The sequence below is a fragment of the Salvia splendens genome, chromosome 22 (genome assembly GCF_004379255.2).
Source record: "Salvia splendens isolate huo1 chromosome 22, SspV2, whole genome shotgun sequence".
NCBI lineage: Eukaryota > Viridiplantae > Streptophyta > Magnoliopsida > Lamiales > Lamiaceae > Salvia > Salvia splendens.
In genome coordinates, this window is record NC_056053.1 from 2,881,726 (window position 1) to 2,908,324 (window position 26,599).

The 26,599-nt window shown below is 35.0% G+C and overlaps 4 protein-coding genes across 5 annotated transcripts; 2 read left to right on the forward strand and 2 right to left on the reverse strand.

The window, feature by feature from the left end:
- Positions 1-3,655: 3,655 nt before the first annotated feature.
- On the forward strand, positions 3,656-5,826 carry LOC121785705 (probable xyloglucan endotransglucosylase/hydrolase protein 7). The gene is made up of 4 exons (XM_042184115.1): positions 3,656-3,888; positions 3,978-4,078; positions 4,158-4,354; positions 5,078-5,826. The coding sequence occupies exons 1-4, from the start codon at positions 3,723-3,725 to the stop codon at positions 5,466-5,468; spliced, it is 855 nt and encodes a 284-aa protein (XP_042040049.1). The 5' UTR covers positions 3,656-3,722; the 3' UTR covers positions 5,469-5,826.
- A 1,076-nt stretch (positions 5,827-6,902) lies between these two features.
- On the reverse strand, positions 6,903-8,757 carry LOC121787490 (homeobox-leucine zipper protein HAT22-like). Its single transcript, XM_042186223.1, has 3 exons — positions 8,303-8,757; positions 8,144-8,223; positions 6,903-7,436 (listed from the first exon to the last, which is right to left on the reverse strand). Exons 1-3 carry the CDS (start codon positions 8,621-8,623, stop codon positions 7,154-7,156), a joined length of 684 nt encoding a protein of 227 aa, XP_042042157.1. The 5' UTR covers positions 8,624-8,757; the 3' UTR covers positions 6,903-7,153.
- Positions 8,758-14,158: 5,401 nt separating this feature from the next.
- LOC121785768 lies at positions 14,159-17,285 on the forward strand. Of its 2 annotated transcripts, none has more exons than XM_042184199.1 (5): positions 14,159-14,518; positions 14,616-15,704; positions 15,802-16,027; positions 16,137-16,582; positions 16,725-17,285. In XM_042184199.1, the coding sequence occupies exons 2-5, from the start codon at positions 15,177-15,179 to the stop codon at positions 16,746-16,748; spliced, it is 1,224 nt and encodes a 407-aa protein (XP_042040133.1). In that variant the 5' UTR covers positions 14,159-14,518; positions 14,616-15,176; the 3' UTR covers positions 16,749-17,285. The 2 variants fall into 2 exon arrangements, with proteins under 2 accessions (XP_042040133.1, XP_042040132.1); XM_042184198.1 differs by having other exon boundaries at positions 14,616-14,696; positions 15,157-15,704; positions 16,137-17,285.
- Positions 17,286-18,884: 1,599 nt separating this feature from the next.
- Positions 18,885-21,051, reverse strand: LOC121785769. The gene is made up of 4 exons (XM_042184200.1): positions 20,722-21,051; positions 20,315-20,371; positions 19,858-20,210; positions 18,885-19,757 (listed from the first exon to the last, which is right to left on the reverse strand). Exons 2-4 carry the CDS (start codon positions 20,367-20,369, stop codon positions 19,131-19,133), a joined length of 1,035 nt encoding a protein of 344 aa, XP_042040134.1. The 5' UTR covers positions 20,370-20,371; positions 20,722-21,051; the 3' UTR covers positions 18,885-19,130.
- Positions 21,052-26,599: the final 5,548 nt, after the last annotated feature.

Sequence of the window (26,599 nt, forward strand, 5' to 3'; positions counted from 1 at the left end):
GTTTCATTTCACACAAAAATTCAATTTAAATTAATCTGCAGAAAATTGTATGAAAAAAACCAACTAGATGTTTCATTTCACACAAAAATTTATATAATTGTACATGATATTTCCTTCGTTCACTGTTTAAATGTATCTATTTTGTTATTTAAGTGTTATTTAAGGATGTTCATGATTTAAAGATTCATTTATCCTTTTTTTTACTTTTGCCATGAGGAACTCCTATTTTACTAGTTTTTCCACTACTATAAACTAATATCCCCTGTCTATAAAAATAGATATTATCTCCGTCCTTGAAAGTTTGTCTCATTTTTACATTTCTGTCCGTTCCATAAAATTTGTCTCATTTCACTTTGTACCATTTTTGGTAGTGGACCCATATTCCATTAACTCATTCCTACTCACGTTTTATTATAAAATTAATATATAAAAGTAGGACTCATATTCCACTAACTTTTCCAACTCACTTTTCATTACCTTTGGTGGCGGGTCGAAGTGGGACAATATTTGGGGGACGGAGGGAGTATTTTTTATTTTTGTTTATCCTATAAAAATAGTTCACTTCTATTTTAGGAAATTGTTTTCTATCTAATAAGATGAGGTCATTCTCTAATAACAATACTTTTTACACATTTTTGTTCTTTCTATATTTCTTGTACTTATCAATTGTTTATTAAAACTCAGATCATCCTAAACATTTTATTATAAACTTAATAGATAAAAGTAGGAGTGAGAAATGAGAATGAGCTAGTTGTCACTCACAATCTCACTCATATTTAGAGGTGCCCACGGTTTGTAAACCGACAGTTTCGGTTCGGAACCGCCGGTTCCGGTTTTGAGAAAGGCGGAACCGGAATCAAACCGTGAGGCTATTTCACGGTTCCGGTTTCGGTTCCGAACCGCCGATTTTCGGACGGTTCTCACGGTTCCGGTTCGTTTTGGCGGTTTTTTTTTGCTATGTAATTTGAAATTTGGACTTATACAATATATTGGAACAAGACAATGAATAATTTAAATTGAAATAAGACGAATAAGGTGAATATCATATCAATTTTATTGAATTTGAGTTGTAACGGACAACGATACATTATAATTTACAATACATATACAAGTATACAACAATGTGATATAATTTACAAGTGTCGTCGGAACATAAATAAAAAAAATATGAAATTGGGGGAAAAAGGAAAAAATTGAAAATGGCTTGAGCTCAACTTAAACTTTCAAAGTTAAACTTTTCAAATTTAAGTTGGGTTGCCTACGTATCCACAATTTTATTGAGGAATCAAAGTCCACGTAGTTCTCTTACCTTACTTACCTTTTTGGTCGGCCGTGCTCGCCATTCACCGCCCCCCGTCATTGATATTGTTGAGCGCCCTCGCTTCCGACCTCGTCATCGGTGGAAAAGTCTTCACCATCACTCTCTACACGGAAGTTGAAATCCGGCTCTTGTGCTCTCATGTCCGCCTTCAAGGGCGAACGCAGAAAATTTTGATTGTAGGGGCTTCACTATACTATCTCCGTCTTTTAAAAATAGAAACTATTTCTATTTTGGTTGGACACTTAAAATTAGAAAGTTTCTATTTAAAGAAATTTTATTTTTCTCTAATGAAATAGAATTCATTATCCACTAAGAATACTTCAATCGCTTTTTCTTTTTTATCTTTTCTTTTCTTTAATAATTGTTCAATAAAACATGTGCGGTTTCAAAAATTTCAAATTTTCACGAAAGTAGTATGCACTCCTATATAAATTTAGTTACAATTCTATACTTCATCCGTCCAATAAATATGAAACATTGCTTTTCACCAAGGGATTTTATGTAGTGTTGTTTTGTGAGTTAAAGAAGAGAGAGTAAAGTAAGAGAAAAGTAGAAATAAAGTTATTTCTATTTTAGGAAACGCTTCATTTTAAAATGGGACAACCCAAAAAGAAAAACGTTTCATTTTTAATGGGACAGAGGGAGTACATAAAACTAGTTCAATGCATAAATTAAAATGTTACCATAAAGTAGTAGGTAAAATTAATTCCATATAATAAATCACAATATCCTATATAAATTTAGTTACAATTTTAATGCACATTTTTTCATATTTTCATTTATTAATTTCACATACTAATTATTTACTAATTTCACATACGATCACATAGATACTGACCGTGGGGCCGTGATTATTGAGTGGTCCATTTTCTAATACTCCATCTATTTTTTATAATTGAATCATTTTTCTATTTTAAACTTTTTATATAATTGAGTTATTTAACTTATTTTATTGCCTACTTTATTTTCTCTATTTTATTTATTTTTCTACTTTTTCGTCTTTCTTAAGCTATAATAGCACTTTATTACTCACCCACATTAAACATTCATTTCTCTAATTTTATGCCGTAAAGAAGTGTTTCAATTATGAAAGAACAGAAGGAATATAATATTATAGCGTGTAAAAAATAATGATGATTCTTTTTTTAATGGTTAAATGAACATAAATTTAAAGGCCGCGCCACAGAGGATTCGAACCCAAAACCTTTGGCCTCAGACATTATTAACCTCTCTACTGCTTGGCCAACTCACATACACACAATGGTGATTCTTTTAATTTCCAGTATGGAAGTTCAATAATTATTCTAGCACACTCGTTGTGGAGCATTTTAAAACCCTCCCTTTTTCTTATCACATATCGATAAAATGATGATTCCGACTCCTTATAAATGAGTTGATAATTCTCCATCCCTCTTATATGGCATGGCTTCTTAAGATCCATTGTTAAGATAGTGAGATAGTTAGATTTTCTTATAATTATCAGGATAAAAAGAGATAATTTAACAGATAATTTCTTATAATAAGTTTATGAAATGACTCAATTTTACCGAATAATGTGATTTTTATGCAATGTTCTTATGTATATATATGGTTGGATTTCTAAAGGACATAGATCAGCATTATAATTTACTTTTTCGACATAGAAATAAGTTTTTTCATGTTTAAGAATAAAGGATAAATAGTCATTTAATCACAACTTTGCTCAAAATCTGATCATTATAAGCCATTAATCATCAGTTAGTGGTGCCAGAGTTTTGTTACATTATAAAACAAAAATAATCAAAAATTAAAGACAGATACATTTTCTTAATATTCTAGTATCATCAAACATTTTAATATTGGTTGAAAAATTAAAAAAAAAATTGTAATAAAAATCAGGTAGTACTACATTTGATCAATGATCATAAATATTATTGTTGAAACGCAAGTGAAAAATGGAATTATCACATGAAATATTAGGCTTACGTACGTAACGATGCATGAAATTCATATAGTATTCCACGGCTACAGAGATAGGTCATGTAACAAATTAAATCCATTGAATTATCTTATGTTCTCGATAATGGCAACTTTGGGATCAAATGAAAGAAGGGGATTGGATGAAAAGAGACGAAAATGTCAAATTATTGGCTCCAAAGCGTGAAGTTTGTTATTGAAAACAATGTTACAAATATGATTATTACACTATTAGTGGAGTTTGGTTGTGAGAGAGAAAGAGGGTCCATTGACGGCTTTTATTTAGCTGTATCGAAAGCTTGCGATGTCTTTCAGCCTCAACCACCAATAATTCTCTCTATCTCCTTATCTCTCTCCCTATATATAAGCATATGCTCTTAGTTCATTTCTACCATAAGTTCTCACACATTAGTACAGTACAATACATCTCATTTCAAAAAATATAATGGGAAGATTAGTGTGGGTCATAGGACTTATTCTATGTTTAGTTGGATTAGTTAAGGGTCGTCCTGCCACGTTCTTGCAGGACTTCCGCGTGGCTTGGGCCGAATCCCACATTCGCCAAATTAGCGGAGGAAACGCAATTCAACTCGTTCTCGATCGAAACTCAGGTATCATGCACACACCAAGATTCCTTTCTTCATTTTAGATTTATTTTATTTACCATGGATTATAATAAATTATGACTAGTTTATTTTAGGATGCGGTTTTGGGTCCAAATATAAATATTTATTTGGACGTGTGAGCATGAAAATCAAGCTGGTTGCTGGTGATTCAGCTGGAACTGTCACTGCCTTCTATGTAAAGAAATTTAATTTCGTAACAAAATGATTGTTTTAAATTGTTGTGTTTTTAATATTATTGTTGAATTTTGTTGTAGATGAACTCGGACACAGACAATTTAAGAGACGAGCTAGATTTTGAATTCCTGGGAAATCGGTCGGGACAACCTTATACGGTTCAGACAAATGTGTTTGCTCGTGGCAAAGGCGACAGAGAGCAAAGGGTTAACCTATGGTTTGACCCATCGGCAGATTTCCACACCTACTCCATTTTTTGGAACCATCGCATCATCATGTAAGTCCATGAATAAACTAATATTACTACTATTTCTAAACAATAATCTTATCCTTGGTCACGTGGAAAAATCTACACTATAAAATAATCATAGAAAGCCTTTCAAACTAGAACAAAGGTAATATACTGCAAAGCCATTTATCTGAAATTCATACTCTTTGTATGCTATTAGGAATTTCGGTTTGCCATTTTGGTCTATACACTATTAAGAGTCCATATTCACTATACTAAAAATGATAAATAGATCTCACATTTTACTAACTCATTTTATTTATATTTTGTTATAAAACTAATAGGAGTAGTACTATATAGGATCTACATCTCACTATCTTTTTCTATCCATATTTTTTCATATTTCTTAATATCTGGGTCGAACTCAACCGAGGCTCCTAATTGTGAACGGATGGAGTATATCAAATTAGAAAATAATAAAAAATGCTGAAATCCAAAAATAAAATTGTGGATGGATTTTAACTGAAAATGAAATGTTAGTAGCCAGCTGGATTTGAGATTGTAACTGGATTTGAGATTATAAACGAGGTTGCAATTATATATGGCCTTAAGATTTAAAATGTGTCTTTATAAAAATGGCCCCATGCTTCATAACTAGTACGCTTTACACATGTGATGCGATTTAATAAACATTAACTTTAGCTTTCATCCGCCTATTAATTTCCAAATTAAGTATGTAAATAGTGACGTTAAGATTTATATCCTTTGTAGATTCGCGGTGGACGAGATTCCGATTAGGGTTTACAAGAACAACGAGGCTAGAGGGGTCCCGTTCCCGAAATTCCAACCTATGGCGGTCTATTCGACGCTATGGGAGGCCGACGACTGGGCGACAAGGGGCGGCCTCGAGAAGATAAATTGGAGCAAAGCCCCATTCTACGCCTACTACAAGGATTTTGACCTCGAGGGATGCCAAGTGCCTGGGCCCGCCAGCTGTGCGTCTAGCACTAACAACTGGTGGGAGGGCGTGGCCTACCAGCAACTTAGCCCTGTGCAGGCTGCGCGCTACCACTGGGTGCGCGCAAACCACATGATCTATGACTACTGCACCGACAAGTCCCGGCACTCGGTGGCCCCACCGGAATGCCTGGCTGGAATCTGATTCGTCGGTTCCGGAATACACATCAGCGGTCAATTCTTTCACTTTAAGAGCCTTGTACGCAGCCCCATGCACATCCAAGGGTATAAAGGTCATTGTAATAAATGACAGTGTGAAGTTTGTTGTTCCTATTAAAAGACTAATTGTGATGGGTGTGGGGTTGGTTCATCACAAAATGTCAATTGTGGGTACAAATAGTGGGTCTTTATTTATTGTTGCATGTAATTAATTATTTGATATATGAGCCAATAATATGGTTATGGACTGTAATTGTGATAAAAATGTGTAATCACTATTCAATTCAATGTGAATTTTATATATGTATAATGATTAAAGAAGTTATAAACAATATTCTTGTATTCATGTTTGTAGTATTAATTACCGATCGATCCAATATATGGGCTATTCATAATATTAGAGTTCAAGATGAATTTGCACTTTTTAGTTTCTAATATATGTGCTATACCAATCACTTCAAACTATATATTTTCGTCTGTTTAAGCATGCAATCCTAAGCTATATAAGCTTCGAAATATATATCAATGGTTAATTTTGTAAAAAATATAATAATTACTTCATCCTTTTGCATCAAACAGTTATTTTAATTTAAGAAAAATCATGATTTAGTTACATTTTGGTGTTAAACTTTATCGGGCTCTTAGGCCCATGACGCTTTCTCCATTGGGCTCGGGCCGAATCGTAGAAAATACATTCTATCTCTTTTACATATGAGGTCCATGGCGATTATGATGTTGGGCTATGGCCCTATAAGAGATTGTATGATCTGTACGATTCGCAATATATTATTTATTTGACATCATAAAAAAATTAAATAAAATCATGGGTCAAATATCGGCCATTCTCACAACTTTTTAAATTAATTGGAAAACATTTAAATTTGGAACTATCCCGCGAATATATGCCTTTTTTTAAAATTTATTGTTGGTAATCACTACGTGTTTCGCAGGTGTAATATGAATTATTATTTCACCAAATTTTTAATCATTGAATAATTTTGAATAAATCTTCATTTTATCATTTTGTTGTGATTGATTTAAATATTGAATGACTCAAACAGTATGCTTTCTGTAGCCATTTATACAAAAAGAAAAAAGAAAAGATAAAGTAAAACAAATAGGTATACATCAAAATAAAAACATAGTGGAGACACGTGTATATCACGTGGGATGGACCTTCCTTGTTCCCCTAAAAGTTTGGGCATTTCACGTTGACCCAAACACGTCCATTTCCAAATTTCAATATTCTTTAGTTCATTCCCACTTTTTGTTTGCAACATGATTAAACACATTCAAGAAAATGTATTTGAATCAATCTATAAATTCTAACCAACTAAAAATCACAGACATAAATTAACTATGTTATAGACCAATAATTGCCAATTTCTGAAAAAAAAATAGGCACATGCTCACATGCAAGTGTCATCAAGAAAACAACAATCAATAATTCCTTCACTATACCTAAATCATAGATCATATACACTAAAATACAAATAAAGAAAAGGAAAACAGCATCAACAACACTTTAATATGTATCCAATTTCTGTAACTAGTTGCACTGATATTTTTCACTAAGGACCTAATTAAACCGAACAAAAAAAAGTTAATTCTTCAATAAACATATGTATAATATATATATTTACTGCAAAAGATTAAATACTAAATTCCTAATTAACACGCTGCGGAAGGATTGGTGAAGGGATTGTAGAAGTGAGGCTTAGCAAAAGAGGTCTTAGCTGCTTTTTCCGAAGAGGCGGCGCCGCCGCCGATCCTTTCGCAGGTGGGGCAGATGGCGAGGGCGGCGGCCGGCGGCAGGTGCATGTAGAGCGGTGGCGCTAATTTGAGGGCCTTTAGGTCGTGCAACTCCTTATGCAGACGCCGGTTCTCGTCGGTCAGCGTCTCGCAACATCTCTTCAATAACTCACAGTCTAATTCTGTTTGCTTCAGCTTAGTCCTGTCAATATTAGAATTACAGCCATTATTTATAAATATAAAAAAGATATTAGTGTAAATAAAGAGAGTATTGTGAAAATGAAATGTAATTACTATAAGCCTAGGCAAATCGAAAACTACCCTTGTTTAAAATAATTTTCACCAAATATATTAGACGACAAAAAAAGTACTTTATCGATCACTAAATATCTTCTTTCAGAGGCGGACGCATGAATTTGTTATGGCAGAGACTATGTATTTTAATTAATAGTACTTATAAATTTGAGATAATAATTATCTTATATTTTGTTGTGATGGAGGTTTTTTCAATCATAAAAAAATTGAAAAATTTGACAATGCTATCCAAATATTTCGTTTTAACTTAACAGGTGCTAAAGCCTCTAAGTACATTAGTTCTTCAGCAGCGTATTTCATTTTTTCTATTTTTGGTTAATAGATTTTTCATTTCACTAATTTGTCTTTCTCGTATTTTATTATAAATTTATTTTTAAACTTTTTATACCTATTTAATTTGTTATATTCTTCAGAAGCTGTGCCGAGTTAAAATGTGAGACTTATTCGTCTTCAAGAAAAGAACCATAGAAGCATATAACTCTGGTTTTTATTTTTTTAAAATTTGTCTCTCCAAAATTTATTGACACAACATAATGGATCCTAAATCACATCTTAATGCAATTTGTGATTGATTTTGATGATGGGGTTTACTACCTGGCTCTTCTGTTCTGGAACCAAACTTCAACCTGGCGTGGCCTCAGCTTCAACTCCCTCGCCAGCTCTTGCTTTTGCTTCTGATGAAATCACAACGGCCATATAAGGATGAGAAAGAGAGATTATATAAAGAGAGAGATCGGAGAGAAGGAGAGTCACGGGATTGAGAGTGCTGTGGTGCTTAAAGCTTTCCTCCAAGAGCGCAGACTGAGCTTTGTTAAGACGAAGTTTCTTCCTCCCATTTGATCCGTCGTCGTCCGATGAAACTCTGTGATCTTCTGTGTCATCAACCTCCTCGTCCCTCTCCCTCTTCACGCTCACGTTAGAGAGGGAAGAGGCGGCGCTGTCTTGGCCTCCGCACACATCATCAATGGCTTCACCGAACAGGCTGAGAGTCAGCGGTGGCGACTTCTTGGCCATTTTTTCTGATCCTAATCCTAATACCAGACGGGTTTCGCATGATTCTTCTTCAACACCCATTGATTTTGCTTCACCTTTTCTTTTTATATGGCAAAGGAGAAAGGTCTGTGTTGTGTTGTATGTGTATGTATGTGTAAGAGAGAGAAAGAGTAAATACTAGCTTGTATTTGTTGGTGTGTGGCAAGAGAAATGAGGAGCAACACCAAGGAGGAGAGGCTTTTGTAAGCAAGGATTGGGTGGGTGGGTGGGTGGGGGGTGGGTGTACGTGATTAATAATATTATTAATCACATAGGGGATGGAATTTGGGTGGGAAATTTGTGGGCTTATAGGGTGAAAATATAATTACTATTTTTCAAAATTTATTTTAATTATCGTAATTTTCTTTTTCGGTTCGTAGAAATTCTAGAACTCATATAAATAATTGGAAAATAGTTTTATAATTGATGTTTTGAGTTGATTGTAAATTTTTTTCTTCCTTTTTTTTATCTAAAAGTATCAATATTAATTCCTTATATACTTATATTTTTGTAATAATTTATCCAGAAAAAATATCTTAATAACTCAGTCGCACTTCATGGTCACGTTCTTTAACAAACTATGGTTTCAGAAGGTTGTTATCATCCAAAATAACTACTCCGCATGATTATCACAAATTATGATGACCAACCAACAAGAAAATAACTAAAAGGAGGGCACGCCATGTGGCACAAATCAGATGTCAACAATTTTACGTGGATTCACATGATAATCAAAAGAATTATTTTCAATACACCTTTCCCTATTTTATTTTTCTTTTTATCGATTTTTTCTCTTTCATTGTTTTTCTTTATGAATTCCCCTTGGTGGATGCTAAAGAATTTCCCATTGGCTTATATCATAAATTCTTTACAACATTGTCTTGATTCTTTGGCGCATTGTATATGGTCCCCACTTGCGTCAATTCGTATATATACCTTCGCGAAATATTAGTGTTTGTGTTGGGTTTAGGTTTCGGTGGTGCACTACCGAACTCCACATTAGTATGATATTGTCCGTTTTGGACAAAGCCTTCACGGTTTTGCTCTTGGGGTACTCCTCCAAAGGCTGGGGTAACCCTTATATATGCTTGCAACTGTTGTTCATTCTCCAATATTGGATATTGTTTGGCCTCACAGTTTGAAAGTAGGGTTAGACAATTTTTAGCAAACCAATACCACCAATCCATATAATTAATAGGATCCGAACAAATCTTATTGGATTTGAGTCCTTACAAATTGACCTAATAAGAATTCGATAATTTCAAATTGTTTCAGGTTATCCAATAAAAAATACAATTAGTATTTTAATTATTTTTGTCAATTTAAAAATTATTAGTATACTTTAATTTTATTATTTTAGTGTATCTATATCACTATATCGTGCCAAACTATAGATATAATCCAATAGTTGACCTAATCTAGGTTCAGTTGTTCCAAACAGAGTAGGCTTTAGTAATATTTATATCCTATTAATTTATCATATTCCAAACAAGAAATAAAGAAACATTTAATCCATCCACAACAAAGATGTATTCTTTTAATCATTCCAATCCGTCCATTCAACACCGAGTGGTCCAAATACACTTAATTCCTCATAGTAACTGAGGAGATTTTCAATCCAATAACAATATTCTCTAGGAATCAATGTGTTTGGATTGTAGATATGGGGCAATGATATATTTATAATATTCTAATTATTGTAATATATATACTGTATTAAATAAGTAATATATCCTGTTTCTAGAAAAGGTGTTTCATGGGATGCACACAAATTAGTAGGTAAGAGTGATTTGAAGCATACCACATTACATGTCTGTTACACCATGCCTTAGATTAATTAGGTGGTATGTTAGAAATGGGTATCATGTTACTTTGCTGTCTAAGTGTTGCCCCATGTTTTCCAACCAAACCAACGTGGGGAATGGAATGTGTATTGTCCACCCTAAGAGATAGAGATAAGATGAGATGTGCACTACTCATGATTTAAGTAGAAAAGTATTTCATGATTGAAGTAGAAAAGTATTTGTCAAAGTATGAGTTTGTAACTAAATTATCAAATATATTTAATCAAAATTTGAATCATTCAATACTAGTACTATGTTAGCCAATTGGATAGGTGCTCTTATATGCTTTCTCCATACACAAAAAATAGATCAAATATCGAAAAATACACTTTGGTGAGACTTGAACCAATGAGCTTTGCATAATATAGATTTTATTCCCAAAGTTTTATCATGATAAAAAGCTGAGGATTTATCACTCTTATCCATATCTATTACGATAGTCTTGTTTTACATAATTTAGTACTCCATATCCTTGTTTTACATAATTTAGTACTCCATATCCTTGTTTTACATTCTTACTCCTTATATATGGTTAATTTAAAGAAATCTTCTACAATAATATTCTATAAAATAGGCATCTTGCTAGTATATAATAGCAATTTTAATTATATAATTTGATCAAATTCTAGTAGGTCTTACAAAGGTTGAAAATGATTTAATATTTTCTAATTTCTGCAATTGTCTCAATATCTCTGTTCAAAATGATTTTTAACTTTATGATGCTCCAAAAGATGCCATTTTGGTAAAATAAGTCTTTTTATTTTCATTTTTTAATGAAACAACTTAACTCTGAGCATCACCAAAAGACGTCGTTTTGTATATGACAACTAGAAAAAAATGAAGGAAAAGTGATCTAACACTATGCTTTCATATCTTGTAGGAATGACCAGAATCTGACCGAATTCTGTTATTTAATTAACCATTATTTCTGTATAAATTCCAAGTAACGAGAAAGTGCCACATATGCCAATAACAAATACTCTAGAAACTGATAACTGATGCAAAATTTTGTAACTTGGTATCAAGCCAGTAGATGTAACATCTCATGCATAGAACCTAATACTACTTATTTAATAGGCTTTCTTGTGCTAGTTGTGTGGGAAAGATATAAGGTGGAAAGTGATGAAACATAAAGGGGGAAGCACACCATGAGGAGGATATATATAATTGAGATAGAATAGGATTGATGAACACGAATCAAGATCTTTACTTAACTATAAAGATGTGTGTTTGGACCTACTCATCTCTAGCCTTTTGCAAAATACAATATTCAATAATGCCTTGTCTGCTATACCCATGAAAAGTTAGGTCACACTTTAATTATATACTTATAAGATGAATAAATATAGGATAGATACTCTATATATACACTTTTATACCTTTTTGCTTTACGTCTAACTTCTTCGTCATTTTCTCCTTTATATATACCTTATGATCTTACGTCCAATTCCACCCATGTTTAAGTCTTATATATTAGTTTCAAACAATTCTACACTTTACTATACGATAACAAATAGCGTACTATTAAAATTCGAACAACCATGAATTTAGGTGTATAAGAAATATTGCGATAATCCGAAGATTAGATCAAATCAACAAAAGTTCTATTTGAAAATTATATTGTCTTACCTATGCTAATCCTTTCCAGTTATAAATCTATTACAAAGTATAAGCATAATACTTTGCTAGCTAATTACCGAGTTTGAGCAACTAGCAGAGGATTTATCCACGTTAGCCAGCACTACACATCGTACTTAGCGAGCACTTGCCAACCAAACATGCACGCATATGCTCGGTCTTTTTGGAGCGAAAAAATTCGGGAAGAGGTTATATACCGAACTATTTTTAAACAGATTAATAAGTTAACTTCTTTCATTTTTGTATATATTTTGATATATTTTGTGTGATTGATTCTAATTGCAATCTTCCCTTATCACACAATTGATTCTAATTGACATATTTCGTTTTCTAACATTTATGAATGGATATCATGAAAAACCTTGAGAATAGAATATTGAGGCTCTCTTCTACCTGATCTCATGCCAAAGCCTTGTTTAGACACATTTTAAGGAGCAGTAAAGTTTGGTGAGGAAATAGTTTGATAATTAAATATACATAGTGTTAGTCCAACAAGACATGATTGCTTTAAATCACTGTGATCATATCAAAATAAAAAATAATCGTATAATACATCTTTTGTCTTTAAATGTCTGATAAGAAAAATGCTAGTGGATTATCATTGACTTATTTGCCATTGGGATTTCAATCTATTGTACCAAAATAATTAAGTAGGACTTTACAAAATAAAAAAAATATATGTACGTAAATCGAATCTGGACCGTGCATGCATTTTAACAATAACGATAAGGAATAAAACATGATTAGACAGAAAAATCAAGGATATATAATCTAATCAAAGTTTAGTGTTTTCTAATCAATACTTATATGACAATTAAATACATACAAATTACAAACAAGTGGATGGAATAATTTTGCCACCACAACAATTATTGCTCTTGTGCTACACATATAATTTAATGTTTAGTGATCTACACATATAAGCATTTGCTAAACATTTATGATTTTTTTTAGTGACAAAAGCTGGCAAACTAAAAAAATAAGTTACAAGCTAGCTAGCTAGCTAATGATAAGAAATTCACTGTAAAATTTCATTGTCGTCATATACTGGCAGGGCCGGATCTAGCATTAAGCTAGAGGGGGCAAATGCCCCTGCTCATATTTCATTGTTTATATATATATATATAGGGATATATTCATTTCCTTTTTTATCTTTTGTTCTTTGTTCTTTTTAATCTCAGCCCCACGATTTTGTCATCCGACGGTTAGATTGGTGCCACGTGTCGTTTAATAATGCAGATTTTCAGTTGAATAATGCACACCGACTAATAATGCACCATTATAGTGTGATAATGCAGATCATCTGAACCGTTGATGAATGAGATCTAACGGCCCATATTAAGAAGAATAAAGGATCTAAGAGATGAATAGAACAATAACGCTCTCATATATATATATATAAATATATATATATATTTATATAATCAATTATAGAGATTTTTGTATTTATCTTCCACTAATTACCCCTTTTTAAAATTTTAAAATTTTTGTATGTATATTTTTACCCCTCTTACTAAGAATTCCTAAATCCGTCCCTATTTACTGGCCAATATAATCGTGCATATTCATTAATAAGTGTCAAGACTCCCAAAAATAGTTCTAATTAATTTGCTATTAGTTCCTTCTCCCATACACAAATACTTGTTACAAACCAACACAATCATAAACACTTCTCATATATATATATATATATATATATATATATATATATATATATTCTGAAGATGTTGTACTATGTTTTCTTTTAGCATCGACCATTCTTTTTAACTTTTTATTGATTTCATTCAATAGTAGTAGTATATTCTAATATCGGGTACATACATTTAGACAATTTAATATTTTATCAACAAAAGACAAAAGAAAAGATAGTAGTACTAGTAAAATATAAAATGATGACTATAATGTTGATAGATGCTCTACCCCCCTCTTATAAATTGTGAATATATACTGTGATGGTGGAGGAGAAAGAGAATGTCCACTCTTATATTTTAGTACCAATTTGAAATCTTATGTCAACGGCAGCTTTCAACTCAAATTACTAAACTTTTACTCATTCACACTATCTCCTCTTTTTATTGGAAGAATACTTTTATGAGTCGTTTGGTTAGCATGACAAATCATGTTAAATGTTATTATCATGAGTTAACCTGCTGTTTGGTTGCTTTGTTTGATAACATGAGGCCCGATGTCGGCCCGTCAAAGCCCGAACTGTTCATCCAAATAACATGTGTTTCGTATCAGCATTTGAGGCACCGATTATAATCATGCCTCGACTCCCGTGCCCGATACAGCATCAACATTTCCATTTTGCCCTCTATACGTGATTTGAATTTTGGAAACACCTCCTCCAATAATTCATCCCCAAACCTTGTGTGAAACCACTGCAGACACACCCTACAATTGAAGCCAGAGATTGTTACAACACTTGAGGACTCCATACCCCCACGCACAAAAGGTAGGCCAAAATTGTTGTATTATTCCCCTCTATAACAATTTGGATCGGTGTTTGTATATGGTCACAAATGCCGTCTGAATTTTGCGTCCACATCCAGGGGGTCGGCGTTAGGGATCCGATTCGTCCACCGGAATCGGTCGACATAAACATCAGCAAGTTTTCGCCCAAATTTCAGACGGTTAGTTATTGATGCTCCAGTTCATAAACAATCGACTCTTTCCATTTGTGTTTTTATTTTTTACGTGCTTGATTTTCCAGATCTCCTTTTGTGCTTTATTTTTTATGTGCTTGATTTTCCAGATCTCCTCTTGTTCTTTATTTTTAGGTGTTGAGCTTTATTATTGCTAAGAATTTTTAATCTCTATTAGTAGTATATTGGTTTATAGAAATGGAAGACCAGTTTCTCTGCAGAGTAAATAGTTCTCGTTAGTATGCACACAGAGTTTGTATTGACAAGTTGTATCTGTTCATAACTTGAGTTTGCAGCCAAATTTGAGTACGTGTATGTGCATCACATGACTGTGTATTCGTTAGTAAAGTGAGTCTTTACTGAATCTAGAGTTCTCTAAAGGCAATTTTATGTTTTTGTGCCCAATATTCATGAATTTCATTCTGATTTTGTAACATTTCCTTGGTAGTTGTAATTGAATTGCTCGTGATGGCCCGTATTGTTCGTGTACCCCCTTCCGTTAACCTGATGGTGGAAGATATACTTTTTTTGTTGCGTATTCAACAAATCATCATTCTGTACTTATACTTGAAAAGAACAAGGCGTTTTACACGTCGTGTAAGAAATCACCAAGTTAGGTATTCACTAATTGAGCGAATCCCTCCACAAGTGAGGCATATGAACAGGCTCACTGCAGTTAGTGATGTCGACTGTTTTTCGAACCTCCGTATGGATAGGAATGCATTTGGACGATTGTGTATTCTTTTAAGAGACCGTGGTGGACTACGGAATGGTCGATTTGTGTTACTAGAGGAGCAAGTAGCAATTTTCCTAGGCATTTTAGCCCATCATAAGAAAAATAGACCTTCTGGATTTGAATTTCGTCGTTCGGGTGAAACCATTTCTCACTATGTGCATCTTGTACTTAAAGCGGTACTCAAGTTGCATACAATTTTATTGCCTCGGCCTGATCCGGTGACAAACAATTGTGTTGATCCACGATGGCAACACTTCAAGGTAATCTAACTTTAATTTGCACGATTTGCATTCAATTCTTGCAGTTTGTTGGTAGTAATATATTGTTTTCATAATGCTGGTACCGAATTGCAAATAGGGTTGTATTGGCGCTTTGGACGGCACTTACATAAATGTGCTCGTAAGGACCTTAGACAAGCCACGATATCGCACGCGAAAGGGCCAAATCGCGACCAATACTCTTGCTGCGTGTGACCGCAATATGAAGTTCTTATACTTTTTACCCGGGTGGGAGGGATCGGCGGGTGACTCTCGAGTGCTTAGGGATGCTGTCACTAGAGAAGGTGGATTGAGAGTAAACAAAGGTGTAAGAACAGGATACTGTGATTATTTAATCCTTGTAGTATTCATTTTTATCTTTTTCCCATTATTTACACTAGCTAAATACCCCATCGTATGTTGGCACTTTTATAGGAACTTATTATCTATGTGATAATGGATACGCAAACAGTGAAGGATTCCTTACTCCGTATAAAAACGTGCGCTATCATTTGAAGGAATGGGGAGTCGGGACCCAGCGTCCGCAAAATGCACGAGAATTGTTTAATCTAAGGCATACTAGAGCTCGTAACATAATTGAGAGGGCCTTTGCAGTGCTAAAGATGAGATGGGGTATCTTACGGAGTGCTACTTTCTATCCGATTAAGATCCAGATCCGGTTAATCATGGCATGCTTCCTGCTACACAATTTCGTACGGGGTGAGATGCACAATGATCCAATTGAGCAACACGTTGACGGAGATACACAACCTCTGGTCGATGAGGAGATTCATGGTGACCTAGAATTCGTAGATCAAGTAGAGCCAACTTCAGAATGGAACCAAATGCGGGATGACTTGGCTAACTCCATGTGGAGTAATGTGTGTTTTTATGTGACTTTTCCAAATTTAATTTGGTTAATTTTGCCTAGAATTGTCAGATTACATCTGTTATATAAGCAGTATCTTATTGTGAGGTTATTATAAATAATTACATATTTTCTCAATGTTTTTTGTTTTGTAGCGAGCCAATGTCGACGGTAACTGAAGAATTGGACATGATACCCGAGTGTCTTTGCGGCGGTGGCAGGATGAAGTTGTTATGTGCTGGGAAAGCGGCCACACACGCCGGTCGTTACTTTTATAAATGCCCAGCCGATGATAAACATTCCGGGTCTTTCTTGTGGTGCGATGACTACCATTCTCGGATAGGGGATGGCAAGCAACCGACATATGTAAAGAGTCAACTTTATCGGCCTAATAAACATATGAAGTACAGGGAGGAAGCGAAAAATAAAAACATCATCAAGCAGGGTAGTGATTGTGGGGTCTGTGGCCGCTGTCGCGTTGAAGCTCGGGTGAACCTCTTGTTGGCTGGCTTGGGTTTAGTTTTATTATTGGTTGGATTTGTGCTAGGGAAAATGGTGTAGTTTGTTTATGCAAAATGTGCAACAAAGACTCCAACTTATTATGTAGTTTTCTATTCATGAATTATGCTGTTGCTATGACATTTGGTGAATCACCTACATGCACTTATATTTTGAATTAAGTTGTTTGTAATTTGTATATTATGTCTTGGACGAAAAGTGACTTATTGACTAATATTTATGGGGTAGGTGTTGTAGCTTTTATGTTGTAGCTTCTTTTGCGGGATATGCAAACTCACTTCAATGAATCATCTCCAATCCTACAAATGGGGGATTTGATTTGATTCAACTACATCAATAGCCGTATAGAAATGAATGAGGGGTAGATCAGAGTGATGGAGTGTAAGAATTCTGCTCATAAATGAGGAAGAAGAAAGGATTCTATAAATATGAACCTCATTGGTGGAGCAACTACACAGTTATATATTTTCTCTCTTTCAACTTAGATAGCGTCAAATGGCAATGGACTCACCCCTCCAAAGCTCATTTCTTTACCGTGGAACATGGAAGCATGAAATTGACACCATCATTCTGTCCACCATGGCTCGCCTAAAAAAGGACTATGGCTGTGAGGGTTCGGTATTCCCCAGCCACTTTATTTTCGAGGCTCAGTCCGTGGTGGAGTATCATTTTGGGGTGACGTTTGAATGGTGGGAAATTGTGGATCGCCTTCACTTCTTGGAACAGCGCTATAGGACCTTCAAAGAGCTCCTAGGAATCGCAGGTACTTACTGGGATCAACCGAGCAACAAGATCATCGTCTCGGCGAACACGTGGGCAAGCCATCTCCCTGTAAGTTCTATGCGCTATTTGTAGAAAAGTTAACATTATGTGAATATTTTAAGATGATGTATGACCTTGTAATCGATGTAGAGAAACCATCTCTTCGGGGCATACCACAGTAGTGGTGACCCTGCATACAAAGAGTTACGGGAGCTGTTTGCGGTGAATGAAAGCATGCAAGGGATAGAGAGAACGTTGATCGTCCTGTCGGATTCTGTGGAGGCAGCGGGCCATTTGTGTGATGCACCAAAGAAGAATGCACAACCCGTAGAGCCGGGCGAGGTCAACAGTGGGAACCCATTTTCTCTTGCACGACGCAAGCTCATGTTCGATGACGGAGGACCACAAGACCTTGAGTCAACAAACAAGAATGTCACCGGCCGTGTTTTACCTCGAGAGACCCCATCAAGGAGTCCAACACTCACCTATTCGTGTGGATCATCCAAGCCTGTGACTTGGTATAGGATGCCACGGAAGCCCGATATCTAGTCGTGTGCGACTGTGTAGCTTTTTTGTCATTATCACTAATCTCGGCTGTGTTTTGAGTTTACTTGGTCGGCTGGTTAGGAATATTTTAGTAGAATGTCGTAGTAAGCATGGGATTGGTGTTAGGCTCGGTTATCACAGATCTTGATTAGCAAGATCAGCCGGAGCTGTTTCCTTTTGATGCAAATGGAACAATATTAATGGAAGTCCATGTGTTATCATATTTTGATCTATTAAAATCATCTATTTCTCTTTGCTGATGTAGTGCTCGACGCAGAGCTGTAACATCTAGATTCAGTCAATAATTTTATCAAGTCGTGATCATCAATGCATTGATGATTGAATATTTGTATAGTGATATAAATATGATAAAATCTATGAAAATGAGGTTTGTGAAAATGAATGGAAAATGAGGTTGGAGAGTCTACACGAAGAATTGAGGGACGCAGCAGCAATTGAGATATATATAACTTTGATATTGTATAAGTAATTAAGAATTAAGCACACAACATTTCACTTCATCCAATAGATAATATAACATAGTTCTTGACATGCCAAAAAAGGTCAGCTACAAAAAGCTACGCCAAAAACCACCAACTGACGTTTAAATTACAGAAATGTCTTCATAGTAGATAATATATAAAAACTAGCTTAATTAGGTCCAAAAGAACATAGTTTTTGATTACCCAAATCAACCGGCAAATGTACGTTCCACCCATTGCATGAAGCGACTCCTAATTAAGACCTTCTTTCTCAATGATGCGCCTCACATATCCCGGCTTTGAGGCGTCAGGGAGGCCGGTGAAGATTTCCAGCCTCGAGTTCTCCTTACCGATGATGTCGCAGAGGTCGTAGCGCTGAGACTCTGTCAGCTCCGGGATGTTTCCCAAATGACGGAAGATCTCTTTCCTAGCTTGGCCCAAGTCGATCTCATAACCAATACGAGCGGTCAACTTATCCAAACGTGCATTCGTTTCAGCATGCAAGTTGCTAAGGAGGTTGAGCAAAGCAGAATCATCATCACAGCTCTTGCGTTTACGAGTCATTTTTTTTGGAGCAGGAGCAGGAGGCGCATTAGTGTTTGCAGCCACGTTCTGCCCACTTTGAGCGCTGTTGTCATCAACAACTTCATTTGTGTAGCCGGGTTGGACTTGATCAGACCCTAGAAAGTCTTCAAAGCTTGGGTAGTAATCAGCACTTTCCCCGATAGATGTAAATGCCTCATCCGTGGTATTGTTAGCCACTGCCTCGCCAATACCCTCAGCAGTCCCTCCAGTGGCCCTATCGTTCCCAAATATCATCTTCCAATCATCCCAGAGAGGCCAAGCTTTGTGGCGCATGGTGCGGGCATTGGGATCTTGCTGCAATGGAAAAATGAGTGTGCGGGCGCACAAGTGAAGACATGGCAGATCAACAAATTTTAAACCATGAAAGAGTGAAGAATATACAACTATCACATACCCTCACGATTTGATCCCATTGGTCATCCGAGCAATCAATTTTGAAATCATTGTGTACGTTGAAGCCAACCCCACTACGGTCGAGTATTTTGGACAGCGAGTAGTAGTTCCTTTTCCATGTAGTAATCTTGGATTGAATGTGTGGCGTTGCCTTCAAATCAGTAGTTGGGAACTCATTTTTCAACCATTCCTCTATCTTTTGTGCATATCCACCTCGGAAGCCATTGTCTGACTTCCATCCTGTGGCAACAAGTTCCTTCAAAGCGGAGATTAGTATCAGCTCTTCACGGTCAGACCAAGATCTGCGAGGGCGGTCGCACGGGCGGAAGCTTGAGCGGCGATACTGACTGCGGCCTATAACAGAGAATCAGCATAGAGGCAAATCAAATTTGGTTAATGTCGTTGCCTACTGGATGTGCATAAATTAGGTGAAAACTGAGTGCTCTTAACCCCCAAACCTTGGGTGCATTGGCTGCCACCGGCACTAGGTGCATTAGTCCGTGCCTCAGACATTGCTATGAACAATTAAAAACAGAGACAAGTGTTACATACAATTGCCGGTGTATACGGAGACAAGAAATAATGAAGAAGAGAGCTCCAGATATGACATGAAGATAGAATGAAAACAATAATTTAAACACCCAGGTAATAAAAGTTCAGACAAAGCTTCTCACAGTGAAATCGATTTAGCAGACAAGCAAAAGCGACATACACATCAGGTAATAAAAGTTCAGAGCTTCATGATTAAAACAGAATACAGGGGCCATCAAGAAAACTAATACTCAACATTATATCAAAAGAAGCTTAGATCTAGGAGCTCTCGGCACATCAACGGGTAACTGGGAACGAAGTATGTTAGTCTAACCTGGGAAGCTGAAATCTCGAAACCGTCGACGACCTTAAGCTGCCGCCGTCGTGTGGAAAGTTACTCTCAGGAGGAAATCAACCGCGAATGAGGACAACCCAAAGGGAGGCGATGTAATCCCAAAATAAGTGGAAAATCTTAGGGGCAAAAGGGTCAGCACAAGACCAATATCTACATGCTCAAAGTTAACCAAACAATGGGATGGGATTGTTATTCATGATTGAATAGGTGAACCAAACAACTGGATTATCAAGACTCAAGTGCAGATCATGATTATAAACCACATTTGGGCCCAAATATATTAACAACCCGTCATGATAACCAAACGGACCCTTAGATTACTAAATTTTACATTAATTTAATTAGATTTCACATACCAAACCTTTGTCCTGTTTTTGCAAATAATTTTTTGATACTGTTTGCGGGCAAAAAAAAAATTGTGGATTCAAGAATAAGGCTGAATATGGACCTTGAACAGGGACTAGTTGTTAAAATCTCAAAGAAATTAGTCCCGCATCAATTTGGTGAGAATCTCATCTCATCTCATCTATATAAATGCAAATAAACCTTCTCCTTTTGAGAGTTTTAAAAGAGGTGAGTGGCGGCATAACTTGGGTAGAGTTTTCAAGTTCTAGACAATCGAAAACGTTCACATATACTCTTATGTCTCACGTTAGTTGAGTAGTTCCTTTTTGCCATAAATATTTATGGCTTAAACAACAAGGGACAATTTAAAGAGAAACTAACTTGAAACGGATGTAGTGTATAAGAAACATTAGTTAAATAAATGTTTTGACTTTTATATATATATATATATATATATATATATATATATATATATATATATATATATAGAGTCTCATTATTCACAAAACCACTCTTAAAGACCGAACCACCGAACCATACCAAATTAGGGTTTTTAGATCTAGTTTTTTATGGATGAGAGACACAAATTGATCAATTATTTTCGCCTTCATCACGAGCCTATTTTAATTCATCCGAAGGTAAATAAGTCATACTAACATGTTACGAAGATTTAACTTCATTCCAGTAGGTTTTTACTTCATTCCAGTAGGTTTTTACTTCATTCCAGTAGGTTTTTACTTCATTCCAGTACGAAAATGCGGTTTCGCCGTTGCGTGCCGTTCTTTCTCTCTACAATATCTATCACCACCGCCACAACGCTGATATGGTGTAATAAACACATGGAATGATGTAATAAATTATTGGAGTGAAGTATGTGTAGAAGCATTTGAAGTCCTACTGGAATGAAGTAAAAACCTTATCCAATGAAGTAATAACGTTTCTGAATGAAGTAATAAACGCACTTGAATAAATTGCATTTTTTAATGTAAATAAAGTAAAAACTAAGGTCAATGAATTCAAATGAAACATATGTTGAATCATTTCAAAATCTACTGGAAGAAAGTAAAAACATGTTGTAGTTTCAAGGTATTACGTACGGAATGAAGTAATAAACCTACACAATGAAGTAAAATGGGCTTGTAATGAGGACCGAAAAATTTACACAACAGCACAGCTCATCAAAACAACTAGATCTAATGGCCCAGATTTGGTCTCTAGTTCGGTCTTTAAAATTGGTTCGACATTGATCTCAACTGGGTTGTGTTAAAGATAGAACCATTCTTAAGTGTAGAACCTAGAACTCTACATATTTTATTCATTGGATGAGGAAAAAATGACGGTCAAGATTAAAAATCATACATATTAAACTATGTTTTCACGACATTCCGGACTCAACATGTGAAAAAACTCACATGTTGATGGAAGAATGAATGAAACGAAGAAGAGTCCATGCATGCTTTATTTTTTCATTTCTCTGCATTCACCCATTAATAATAGTTTTGGTTGTAATGGGAAGTTGCTGTGCAAATCAACACCATTGGATTAAAAGATCTAACGACCTCCGTTTGGCATTTGTTCTACGTTTAAGAATGGTTCTGTCTTGATCACAATCCTATAATATATATATATTATACTCCTTCCGTCCCGTGCTACTCGCACGTTTGCTTTTCGGCTCGTCACAAAGTCCTTACACTATTTATAATTTAAGTTAGAATTAATGCATTTAATTAATATGTTAGTTTAAGTTAAGAGCTCTTTTATTAAGTGATGTCTCATTACACCTAAAATTCTTTTTTAATTACACAAAAAAATCAATCCCAAATTTACGGCCTAAAATGAAAAGTGCGAGTAGCATGGGACGGAGGGAGTATATATATATAGGGTTTTGATCCATGCAAAACCATTCTTAATACAAAAATGCAGAACCAAGCATACAAAAGTCATTTTTAGGTCATTGTAAGCTTATTTTTACGTCATTATAGTAAGGATGACATGAAATGATCTTAACATGACCTCAAATCCAAAGTTTATAATATGACCTAAAACTGCTTTACAATGACCTCCGTGTTTTTGTTTAATTATTGACCATTGGATTGTCAAATCTCATGGTCAGGATTTTGTCTGGATTTTGTATTGAGATCAAGTTTTGTATTGATCATTTTCATATATATATATATATAGAGTAGTGATCAATGTATAACTAATCTTAAGTGTATAACTAGAGAACAAATCTCAGCCACACATCTTAATGGAACAAATATTATTTATTTTAATTATAGAAAATATGCTGAGGGTAATTTTGGAAAGTACAATATGAAATTTAAATCTGGATCAAATTACGCGGTTTCATTATGCGATCCTTCCAAATCTGCGTCGGCGTATTCAAGGCGAACGCCGCTAAACTCGCTCATTTGATCTCCGCAGCTGCCGAATCAAATCAGATTGTGGAAATCCAGGTTAATTACTTTGCCTTTTTCTATTTTTTTGTAGAATTTGCATCATCACAATGATAATTTCGGCAGATTGGGGAAATTCAGGTAAATCACTTCACAAAAGCTTGTGTGATTTTGCAGGATTTGTTCATGAAATCGGAACTGGACTCTGTGTTCAAGGTTGTGCTGGGCGTTGATTTTGAGAGCATGAGCGAAGCAGACGGAGGAGGCCAGTTTTCGAAGGCTTTCGATGAAGCAAGTGAGATGACTACTCTTCAATACGTGGATGTCACCTGGCCTATCAAGAAGTTTCTCAACATTGGATGGAGGATTTATTATTACTACTGTAGTACTATGATGTTTAATCCTTGTTATTTTTAGATATATGTATATTTTTCGTTTCTCATCATAATATTCTACTCCTAATTTAGGGAATGTTCATGCTTTCTCTCCTTAATTAGAATGTAATATAGTATGATTTTACTTCACTGTTGTTTACAAAACACATCACTCTTATTCTAATTTTACTTCACTCTTGTTCACAAAACACTTCACTCTTGTTCAGAAAACACTTCACTCTTGTTCAGAAAACACTTCACTCTTGTTCACAAAACACATCACTCTTATTCTGATTTTACTTCACTCTTGTTCACAAAACACATCACTCTTATTCTGATTTTACTTCACTCTTGTTCACAAAACACATCACTCTTGTTCAGAAAACACTTCACTCTTGTTCACAAAACACATCACTCTTATTCTGATTTTACTTCACTCTTGTTCACAAAACACATCACTCTTATTCTGATTTTACTTCACTCTTGTTCACAAAACACTTCACTCTTGTTCAGAAAACACTTCACTCTTGTTCACAAAACACATCACTCTTATTCTGATTTTACTTCACTCTTGTTCACAAAACACTTCACTCTTATTCTGATTTTACTTCACTCTTGTTCACAAAACACATCACTCTTATTCTGATTTTACTTCACTCTTGTTCACAAAACACATCACTCTTATTCTGATTTTACTTCACTCTTGTTCACAAAACACTTCACTCTTGTTCAGAAAACACTTCACTCTTGTTTACAAAACACATCACTCTTATTCTGATTTTACTTCACTCTTGTTTACAAAACACATCACTCTTATTCCGATTTTACTTCACTCTTGTTTACAAAACAAATCACTCTTTTACTTCACTCTTGTTTACAAAACACATCACTCTTATTGTTAATTTACTTCACTCTTGTTTACAAAACTCGTCACTCTTATTGTGATTTTACTTCACTCTTGTTTACAAAACACATCACTTTTATTCTGATTTTACTTCACTCTTGTTTACAAAACACATCACTATTATTCTGATTTTACTTCACTCTTGTTTACAAAACACATCACTCTTATTCTGATTTTACTTCACTCTTGTTTACAAATTACATCACTCTTATTCTTATTTTACTCCACTCCTGTTTACAAAACACAAAGAACAACACATAAATATGAAGTGATCTAATTCCAAACTCAAGCACCATCAAGATTCAAGAAATCAAATTCTCATAATAGTAGAGATCAAAAATATATGCCAGTGCAGCGAACACAAAATTGAAGCAAATTAAGTGCATTATTTAGCAACAATTATCCAAAACTGAAACTCTAATCAACAAAAATCAATGATTTCTTATTTTACTTCCACCGCCGATCTCCCTAATCACCATCTCCTTCTCATCAAAGCACATCTGCATTTCCTACTCCGCCAAATCTTCCGATTCTAATTTCTCCACAATCCTTTCCAAAACCTGGATTCGCTCATCTCTAGCATCCAATTCCACCATCAGCGACGCCTTTTTCCTCCAATTCAGCGTCCGATTCCTGCAGAACGTGACGACGGCGACGCCAACATCGACGAGAAGGTTGAATCGCGCGAATTTTGCAGAAGAGAGAAGAAAAGGTTGAATCGCACAATGAGGTTGAATCTCCTGCCGCCGCTGCGACAACGGCAGGTACAATGCGGTGATGAGGATGGAGAAGAGAAGAAGAGGAGATGAATTCTAATTTGCCGACGTATCCTATTTTTGGATATGCAATGACCATTATACCCCTGCCTTGTTATTATGGAGTAAATTTGTGATTGAGGGAACTAATTTCCCCTTAAATTCGAAAATTAATACTAGCCCTTGATTTTCTTGATCTTGTGGCTATGATTTGTTCTCTAGTTATTTGGTTAAGGGGCATTTGCCATAGATCACTACTCTATATATATATATATATATATATATATATATATATATATATATATATACCCATTACTCATCATTCTATCGTTTAAAAGTAAACATATGCTCATTCCCCACCTTTTTAAAATGCTTGATAAATCTCATAATCCAGACAGGAAATAGTGTGGAGAAAGCAAAATCATAGATGCATATTATAATATGTCGGGTTTCATTCAAGATCTTATATCATTAAGGGTCCATCTTGAATACCATTTTGTTTGCAATTTTATTTTATGAAAGAGACATATGGGTTCAAATCCAATTAAGGATAAAAAAAATATTTATATTCATTCATTCATTCATCCATCGCTTATCTATGAATTTTATGCATTTCTGCATGCAAATTTAGTGTTTATGCATATGTCTCATTTCTCACAAAACAATTACATCTCGGTGGATTCTACTTTAATAGGAGAATAATGATAAAAGGTGCATGTTAACTAGACACAGATTGCAGACATGATTTAAAATTAAAATAGAGCGTTGATTAATTAGATTATTGGAAGCCTGGCTTATGAGATTATGTTATGTGGCTCTTCTTACTATTTTCGCTTATTAAAGAAAATAAAAGGATGAATGGGCCAGAGGTCGGCCTGCACATGGTGAGTCTCCAAGAAATCAGGCCCGCAACACTACAACTTGGCCCAATTTAGAATGACATTTGTAGGACGTGTTTTTCTTTAATACGTTTAATGGGATATTATAATGAGATGTTAGTTTATCACAAAAAAAAAAATGATGCTAAATGGCCATATTATGGTCAGCCATAATATTAAAAAATTATTAAAATTTCTGTGCACT